General features: G+C 41.4%; 1 protein-coding gene across 1 annotated transcript in view; it reads left to right on the top strand.

Moving 5' to 3' along the window:
* JAK3 (Janus kinase 3) overlaps positions 1-10,370 on the top strand; it is a 70,009-nt gene that overhangs the window by 32,200 nt on the left and 27,439 nt on the right. The window contains exons 12-14 of the mRNA XM_018561147.1: positions 1,077-1,208; positions 3,071-3,155; positions 4,569-4,702. Of these exons, the coding sequence (XP_018416649.1) occupies positions 1,077-1,208; positions 3,071-3,155; positions 4,569-4,702 (351 nt within the window). The remainder of the gene's footprint in view (positions 1-1,076; positions 1,209-3,070; positions 3,156-4,568; positions 4,703-10,370) is intronic.

Raw genomic sequence — 10,370 nt, 5'->3', positions numbered from 1 at the left:
CCAACCCCACCCATGGAGAATGGCAGACCTGCAGGCTGCATGCAAGTGATCTCGGCGACATTGCCGGGATCATTTGTACAAAACAAGCGGCGCCTTCCCAGCTGTACATTTAGCAGGGCTAAATGTAGAAAACAGCCACCGGCGCCGGCGTCCGGAACTGCATTACCCAGGCATCAGGAGATAGGAGTTCCACACCCAAGCTGCCCCTCTACTCTCTGCTGCCCCAAGGCCAGGCCTTGGTTGGCCTTGTGGGAAATCCAGCCCTGCTTACAATGAAAAGTAAAAATACAACACACAATGGAGAACAACATAGAATACAATAAAAAAATTAAAAATTAAAATCAATCACCTTCAAGCGCAAACATATATATAAAAACATATTGAAAAAAAACCCAACAAAGACTATAAAATGCAATCTATATTTTGAATCACTTGGTAAAAAAAAAGTGTATCTTTATATGCCAAATATAATAACATTTTTACCTATACCAGACACCAAACATATTTAAAAATAGTCACTGATATGTGCGATTGTTCATGGTGTGGGTATGTCAACATTAATTTTTCAAGGTAAAGGGACAGATAGCTTGGGACCCAGAGGAGCATTTTCAGAAATGATCTACTCAAGAATAAGACATTTTTGATTTTTTTGTTTAAAAAATATTATTTCATAAAAGTTCAAACTTCTTCATGTTTGACTTGGACCTTTTGGCAACAAATGAATGTGATTCAGTTTTTAATATTGCAATATATAGCAAACTTTGTTTTTGCGGTTTCTGCTTTACAACACAGTCTGTTACATGTAAGACCACTAGATGGCATTTGTGGTCAATAGTAATAGCCAAGCGTTATAGTATGCAACAAGGGTATTTAATTAAAATTCGAGGAAGTCTATGTAAAATTTTCTTCGAGCAGAGGTCCGAATCTCATGTCCCCTTAATGATTTTTATGAGTTATTATGATTGTTGTTTTAGTATTGTGCTTCTCTACATTCTAGTCCTTAATGCTTTGCATTCTAGGCCTTCAGTGTTGCAGTTAATAAGGGTTGATATTTATATAAATTGTGTCTTCTACAGCTGGAGAGTCAAGGAAAAGGTTCCTTCACAAAAATATTTCATGGGATATGTAAGGATTCAGATGGAGAGGAAGAGCGTGAAGTGGATGTATTGCTCAAAGTTCTCGATGCATCTCACCAACATTACCAAGAGGTATGAACATGTCTTGCTATGTCTGCGAAGGTTCTCATTCATCCAGGTCATGGTATGTCTGTAAAAAATAAGTCAAGGCAACTGGACGTGCTGTATTTTTCTTGAAGACATTTCACTGCAGAGAAAATTCCCACCAGAACAGAGGCCAAGACGAAGGAATTCAAACACCTCAAACACCTTAAAACTTGGGCTTTTATCAACACAGAAAGAAGAGGAAAGAATGCCAAGATTACCAGTGAGAGTGAAAAGCATGACAAACGGAAGAATTTGGTCATCCCATATGTAGCTGGGGTGTCTGAGAAACTCCAAAGGGTTTTTAAAAAACATCAAACCCAGCAATACATTGGTTCACCCAAAAGACCCAACACCAAAACACAATACAGCAAGTATTGCTCTAGAAAGCAAGAAAAATACAGCAAGTCCAGTTGCCTTGACTTATTTTTTACAGATATACATGTCTTGCTAGTTTTTCTTCCTGGAAAAATTAAAATCCCGCCATCCATATTGCCATATAATATCCTGATATTGATTTATTATTTCTGGTACTAGCAGCCTGAGAAGTACCCTTTTACCAATCCACAAACATGACTCACATTGTTCTGAGCTGATAAGATGATGGTCGATTAGTGCAAGTAATATTGCAGAAATCGTGTTTAAAATATAGCTAAAATTCTGTCACCTGTTGCTTTGCTGACCTTTGGGAGTAGCAGTGTCTCTAATCATTGATGTGATTTGTCTTCCTATCTCTCATTAGGCAATACGTTCTACCCTACTACCTAAATATTCTTATGTTGCATTTCTTATTTCTGCACATTAGTGCTGTTTTTAAGCTGTATATACTCCAATGTATATGTTAGTATAATATATTTATGTAAACACCCACTGGTGTTTCTATACTACAACTGGGATGGGCAACATAAGGCACGCGTTCAAGGGCGGGAACACTATGTAATTTTTAGTGGCACCTGATAGATCATTATGTGACATGCATGCAGACTCAAACTGGCCCACCGAAGGAATGCCTGCCTACAGACACAGTGCTGCTGCCATAGAATGTAATTGACAGCTCACTAGGCTGTTAGTTACAAAGCCTGGCCTGCTCCTCTGCACTCAAAGCCCACTCACCTCCATGAGGTTTCACAGAGACCCACCTGACAACACTGACTCTCTTCCCAGCTCCAACGCCCGCCCCCCCCCCCCCCCCCTTCTTAGTGGAACCACCAGCTGCAGCAGGTATAAATGTAATAATCATGTGTTTTTGATGGTGCAGGACTTGGGGGTTATCTAAAGTTGGAAGTTGCAGAAATTAGGGGCTAACCAAGGTCTATGGCATACTATTGTTCCATCGCAAAATGGAGGAAAAAAACTAAATCACGGTGTTGTCAAAAGTGACATCCATTTTATACTGCTTTGAGCAGCAGGACATCTATGCATGGATTCCATGGATGCATGGATTCCCTGCTGATTTGGAACAGACTGGCACCCGTGTGAAAGAAGCCTAATGTAGGCAGTGCTTGAAAAATCCAAGTGTCCTCAGGGGCAGGGCCTCCTTACTATCTTGTCTTGAATTGTATTGTGATTGTAATGTCTTCCTTACATTGTAAAGCGCTGCGCAAACTGTTGGCGGTATATAAATTCTGTTTTATAATAACAACAATAATAATAATAATGATAAAGTGAGTGTCATGATGACAGCACAGAATTTACCAATGCATGGGAAATATACATTAAACTATTAGGTTACTAAGATACTTGTTCTTTACTTTATAATATGATACTTTTGTTTCAATGCATACTTTAGCTTATAGCGTTTTTACTATATTACCTTACTAATCAATGTTTTTACATTTTTCATATTGTAGTGTTTCTTAGAAGCAGCCAGTATAATGAACCAGCTCTCCCACAAACACCAGGTCCTACTCCATGGAGTCTGTGTGGGAAAACAAAGTGAGTGAGCAAGGACTGTTTCACATAGCGATTTTTTTTTCATTTGTAGTGATGAACAATTTTACCTCTTTGCTTTGAGTATTGCTGTAATGTTACATCATATGAATGTCACATTGTGCAGTGCAGAATTAGTTTGTGCCCATACACCTTACAACCATCGCATGACTTTCATCCTGCGATGCTTGTAAGGTAATTAAAAGCTTGTACGATCTGCCCATCTTGGACAGGCAGATCGTACTTGCGATCATCGCAAGCTTCTGATGATTCCAATGCTGAGCGGGCAGTGTGCGCTAGCGCACACTGGGCCGTGCGGCATTTGTCTCCCGAGAACGCCACTAACCCGCTGAAAATCGTACGATTCTCGGCGGGTTTTCAAGCCTGCTCGGGAGACAAAACTGGAAAAATTGGGTGTTTTAAAACTTTTGACTGGTAGTGTACATTGTACGACAGATGTGTCATGCATTGTACACACTCGGCCCATTCACAGCATCTCTAAGATGTCATCAATTGGCTTTGCTTTTCTGATTTGTGGTAAATATATGGGGGTGTGCAAATTACGTGAACATTGCATTGGGAAAATTTACAGTAAAATGCATTTTCTTAAATTTTTACTATTCATTCTCAATAAAAATCAAAGAAATAAAAATATATGTCTCTTTATTTGTACCATAATTAATGGCCTATCTGTCCCGAAAAAACAATATATAATACTGTAGGGTAGACTACAAAACCTAAAAGATTTCATGTGCCGAACATTGCCGAAATGAAACAAAATTCTCTGGGACTGGGGAACGTAGGGAGAAAAAGGCCTGGGGACTTAGGAGGTTAAGTTAATGTATGTATACATTAAACAATATTACATATATGTTACAATACAAATTCAACTTGTAAAAGAACCTGGATAAGTCTTTAGCTTTTAGTTCCTGGAAATCTCTGCAAAGCAGGACTGGGAGACAATGAGATTCTGAACCAGTTAGTTATGCTTTGCATAATGCTGTCTAAAGATGGTTATAGGTTAGAAGAGAACAAGAATGACTTTATCAGTGTCCTGCTGCTCCTTTACTTTCCAATCAGTAGGCTGGGGGTTGGTTCAAAACTGAACTGCATTGCCTATTTCAGTAGAAAAAAGTGAGACTTTATATCTACTGTAGATGAGCTGTTGGGGAGGGTTGTCTGAATAGCAAGATTGATTTAACAGAAATAGAAGTCTTTCCATACATGGACTGCAATTGTGCTGTTTGCTTCAGTTTGTCTTTAATACTTTTGTGCCCTTACAGTTGATTTTATTTTGTGTAATACTGGTAATAATTTAACCTGACTTAATATTCCAATTTATATACTTGCCTTTGCATGCTGTGCCATCTAAGATTTCTCTTTAATTTTTCATGTTACAATTTATTTATTACATCCTAGTTGTGATGGTCCAGGAGTTTATATCTCTGGGTGCCTTAGATCTCTACCTAAGGAGACAACAACAGAAGGGTCCTATTCCTGTCAGCTGGAAGCTAGAAGTGGTCAAGCAGCTGGCCTACGCTCTCTGCTATATGGTATGACTGATAAACCCCAGGACATATAAATAATAACCTTACATGAAGACATTGTATTGATTTCTACATAGAAGCCAGGGCAAGATGCCTCTGTGTTCAAAGTCTATACAGCCTTTTTCAGCAGCATGATTTCTTTGTGTAGCTACCTTTTATGTTTATACTGCTAATTGTATTGTAGCGCTCAAGGAGCCACTGAAATTACCAGGTCATCACTAGTCTGTCTAGGGGATTTGGTCTTCAGCTGCCCCAATAGCATTTAACCGCCCTTCTTCGAGTGCCCACAAAGCTGATGCCAACTCCAGTATTGTAATGCTGAATAACTTTTATTAACTTCTTCATACTGTGGAGAGTCTAGGATATAGGGATCCTAGACATCCAGGGTGTAACAGACATAGACTCCAGACTCACCAGACCTTTTAAGCATCTCAGTGTAGATCCACTTGAGGTACAGTAAATAATAATTGGAGTAACAGATGAGCAGGGGGTGAGCACAGATCCTCAGCAGGAGAGACACCACCCATGCTCCTGAGGTCCTGTACCAGGCACCACCAGCAGACCTCAGCTTCTCTGGTTCTCCTCCTGTAGCAAACAATACAGGCCTCCTCCATACTTGAGGCCTAGGGAACACTTCCCACACTCCAGCTTCTGCCCACCCCCCGGCCTCAGGCCTAGCCTTGGGGGTGGCTGGACAGCACCCAGCCCTAATCCATGGCTAGTCCCAACTAGTCTGAGCACATGGCAATTCCCTCCAGTATATGTACCCTATCCGAGCATATACCACTGGTTGAGAGAAACCCAATGATTGGCTGCTGTACTGTACATACACTTACAATGTCTCTCATTGGCTGTACCACATAATAGCAGAGTCACACTCACCAAGGGGGGTACAGTCAATGCCAGACACCTGGAATTAACCAGATAAATGCCACTATAATCCAGCCAGGCTTACTACAGCCCTGGCTATCACTAAATGTCTAGTAGTCACATCACAAAAGGTGATGGGGGCTACAGTATTATTCACTGAGGCCCTTCAAATAAACCTGTAAGTATGCATCCTTCTGAAAATGATGTTTTTTAATGTTTATTAAAGGCATAGTCTAGCTTTTGCAAAAGTCAATATGCATACAAATTAATAAAAGAAAAAAATTTACATTTATTATTTTTTGTCAATGTGATGTCTGAATATAGGTGTAACATGAAACTTGGTCTAGAATATAAACTTAACCTTTAAGTGACACCGTGTCAGAAGACATTCTGAGACAATTGGGTTATGCTGCCACCTATCAGTATATGAAACCCTGTGCAATGAAAGATCTTAAACAGACTAGTAGATCATTCTAAGATCAAACCTTGGTCCTTTAAAGGAGAACTATGAGGTGAGTGCTTTTCACTCACCTCATAGTTCTAGCCGACCTGTGACAATTAGACTGTCACAGGTCGGCTCAGTAGATCGGGAGGTGAGCGAACATATACTGGCGTTCGCTCACCTCTCAATGCTGTCACAGCTCTCTGCCGTGACAGGGGAGGGGCTGGATTCCCTGCTCCGATCCGTCAGCGCTGACTGGCTGAACGGACAGGGGAGGGGGCGGGTACAGCTGCCTCTGCCTCTAGATAGGCAGAGCAAGCTGTCAGTCACGCAGCTGGGCGGATCCCGACACAATTGTCGGGATCTGCTTCAGCTGCAGCGTCTCAGTATACCGCGAGCAGCAGCTTGCGGTATACTGCGGCGTCTCAGTATACCGCGATTACTGTAATCCATTGTTGTTTCCCTTCTCTTTGCTGCTCTTCCTTTTAAATCTGTATCTATTCTCATGCTGGGCAGAACTTCTGTTTTGCAGCAGACTGCCTTGTCTCAGGAATGGATACATGGTGTCTGTGTATACGTTTGTATGGGCTTGAAACCTGAGCCAGCACTGCAGGAAGAGGCCCTGAGCTGAAAAGGGAAGTTCTACCCAAGCATGAGAAGAGATGAGGATTTAAAAGGAAGAGCAGCAAAGAGAAGGGAAACAACCATGGATTACAGTAAGGCACACATTACAGTATTGGTTTATGTTAAAAAATCTGAGGGTTTAATGTCACTTTAAGCCCATAGTTCTCCTTTAAGGAATTTAAATCCATTCAGCTATACCAGCACCATCTAATGTGCTCATTCCTCCTCCTTGAAACCTTTAATGATTTAAAGGCCATTTGCATTCGGTGAGTCGATCCGACGTAAGGTGGCAGGGGGCGGATTAATGTGGCACGACCTGGAACAGCACTGCTCTTCTGACATTATGAGATTTACACCTACCTGGACTACACACTTTGCACTTTGTAATAGAGATTGTTATGGAATACCACATGGGATACCACATTTAAAGATTACATGTGTTTGAATTGCACTTTGTACTTTTCTTTGTTTTTACACATTTATGGTTTACTAATGTGTAATATACAATATTTGCTGAAGGTTTTTTTTATTCAAACAGTGTTTGAATTCAGAATGATCTTTTAGTCTGTTTAGGGCCTTGAACAGGGTTTTATATAGTGTTTGGTATAGCATGGTGCACTATTTATTAATTATTTATCACATAACAATTGTAGATATAACACAGAAGCTGTCACATTAGTCATAGCTCAGTCTTTAGTGCAGAGTAAAAAAATTTTTATGCTGCCACCTACAGGAGAATTGGACACTGGCAACAAAAAAACTTTTGAACAGCTAGTCTAACCCCTCCCACTGCCATCATGCTTCAGTTTTTTGCTACTGTCCTAAGAGAATAGACATAATTTCTCCTCCGGGAAAAGCAAATCCTTTTGACTTGTCATTTTTAAATTTTATTAAGATATTTTTATCTTCATTGGCTACAGAGCCAAGAGAGCCCATTTTGCAGTTTTCCAGAACAGCTGATCCTCGGTGCTGCCATGGAGGCGGTATCAGGACCCTATCATGATGAATGCTGCCTGGGCAGTCTTTGGATTCACTGACACAGGTTGTGTCTGGCCTAGTAATTTACAAATTCATCCTTGGAGTCTGGGAATTCCTTCTACCCATTTGTCTAGAAAATTCTCACAACCTATGTCAGCCAGGGAGGAGTCATGGACACCCTGTCAGTGCAGATGAAACTTATCCTCATTCAACATACTGGAGCTATGAGTGATTCAGTTGTTCTTTGGACACTGGACTTCTCGACTGATCTAGATTCATTTGGACAACATCACAGCTGTGGCATACATCAACCATCAGGAAGGAACCAGGATTTTTGCAGCCCAAAGCGAAGCTGCCCTGATTCTAACTTGGGCGGAATTTCATAGTCCAGCTCTCTCTGCTGTACACATTCCAGCCTGGAAAAATTAGTAGGTGGACTTTCTAAGTTAACTGCATCTGGACTTATGGGAATGGTCTTTCTACCTAGAGGGTTATTAGTACCTATGCCACAGGTGGGAAACACCAGGCATCGACCTACTGGCTTCCTGATTCAATAGCAAATTAAGCAAGTTTGCCTCCAGGTCCAGAGACCCTCTTGCTAATGTAGTGCATGTTCCAGTACCTCCGTAGGATTAGGTCAGCCTGATCTATGCCTTTTCTCAGCTGCAACTCCTTCCTCGTCTGCTACACAGACGAGCATTTCAGTCATACATCACACCAAACTGACCCAGGCAGATGGGGTACTCAGAACTCATCAAGCTCCTGGCCGACTTTCCATGGGCTCTTCCAGATTGCCTGGACCTTTTGTCCCAAGGATCAGCTTACCACCCTGTGATGGAGAGGCCCGGTCCAAACCCACTATGTCAATTACACGTGCCTATACGCAGCTTGGAACCTAGTGAGGCGTCACAAAGACGTGGCGATACCACTCTCAGCCTAACCCTGCACAGAGATTTCCCAGTTCACGAGACAACAATCTCAGGCCAGCAGACTGAGAGCGATCATAACTAGGGTTGGTTAACTCCACTGTTAACCCTTTACACACCTACGTTAATAAATAATAATAATAATAATAAAGGAAACGGTGCAGAAAAATATACAGAAACGATATTAATAAAGAGAGACAAATATATAACAGTAAAATAAAAATGAATGAAAAGAAAGTACTTAATAGTCCTGGGTTTATGAGTTCTGACAGAGTCCAGTTCAGTAAACAAAAGATGGATCTAAATGGCTCTTCTCCAAGCAAGGCTTGTATCGATTCTTTCCTGATGTTAAAGGGGAACTCTCTCGGGAACTCACTCTCGAATACCAAGTTATGAAATTGGGCTGATATTGTAACGATCAGTTAATGGCTTAGGGTGAATACAAGGTCACCCGGGTCAGTATCCTTAACAGGCCCTCTTGTGTTTACCTCAACCTGTCAAGTGCTAATTTATTAGGGGATTTAGCTGAGCTGGGCAAAACCATTACCATGGCAAATTGCGCTCTACGACCCCGATCATAAAAGAGTAATTTAGGCTGATCCACAGCAGGTCTATGGGAAACTCTGGATAAACAATCAAGTTTTAGTGCTTCACTAAGTACTATCAAGATTACAGGTCCAGATTAGCAGATATTGTTATTGGAATTTGAAAATTCCTGGCAAACTGAGGGCAGCCTGATGTCACTTAAACTGAATTGAAGTCAGCATTTGCTCTAAGATGAGGAAAAAGAGAATTTCATAGTTAATATTAATAGGCTCACACCTCATTATCATCACACACCCTGCCTCATGGTCCCTGGTTTGGACAGCATTGCTGTTGAAGCCTGGGTCCTGAAGGATAGGGGCCTATCTGAATGTCGGTCCTATGCGCCTCAAACTAAGAAATCCACTTTTCACGAGGTCTGTCATTGTTGTTGGAAAAATATTTTTGCATGGTGCAAGGCAACCAAGTTTCCTACCAGGAAATACTCCATGGTACACATCCTGATCTTTTTCAAAATCAGTCTGGCTCAACATTTGGCCTTGAGAACTGTGAAAGGTCAGATCTTGGCTCTAGTGGTTCAAAGACTGCTTGCCTCTCATTCTTTGGAAAAAGGCCTTTGTACATGGTGTAGCTCACAGAGTTCTACCTGTGTGTCCAGCTGTGATTCTGTGGATTCTGAACCTGATTGTCAGCTCTTCAAAAACCACCTTTTGAACCCATCAGAGCTCTTTCTCTGTCAACACTTACCCACAAGGTTGCCTTCCTTAGTGCGATCACCTCTGCATGGTGAGTTTCTGAGTTGGCAGGCCTCTCCTGTAGAGAACACCTTCTTGTCCTGAGGCCTAGGTTCTTTTCTCCTTTTACTCTAACCAAGACATTGTACTTCCATCTCTCTTTCCTGCTCCAGTTTATTTGAAAGGGATTTCTCTACATTTTCTGGATGATGTACAAGCTGTCTGAGTCTATCCCTTGATTACTTGACTAACCTTTTTTTCCCTCATTCGCAAGGGTAAGGAGCAGCCTGCCTCTTGTTCCACCATTTCTCATTAGTTTAGGCAACTCATCATCCAAACCTATAGACTTAAGGTTTTATCTTTTTCTCTCAAGGCACATTTCACTGTGCCTTGAGAGAAAAAGGTCCGTAAGTGCCTCTTGGGCTTTTCAGCATCAGGTATCTGTTTCCCAAGACTACCATCTCTTTTCACTCGTTCTTTAAGTTTTACCTTAAGGTCCTTTAGGCAGCTCTTTGAGCTGCAACTAGCATCTTTTTACCCTGTCATTTGCGGGCCTA

Source organism: Nanorana parkeri, unplaced genomic scaffold (assembly GCF_000935625.1).
Source record: "Nanorana parkeri isolate BGI_ZX_2015 unplaced genomic scaffold, ASM93562v1 scaffold504, whole genome shotgun sequence".
Lineage (NCBI taxonomy): Eukaryota > Metazoa > Chordata > Amphibia > Anura > Dicroglossidae > Nanorana > Nanorana parkeri.
Note: the sequence above shows the minus strand (reverse complement) of the source record. Positions and strands in the feature narration are given on the sequence as shown.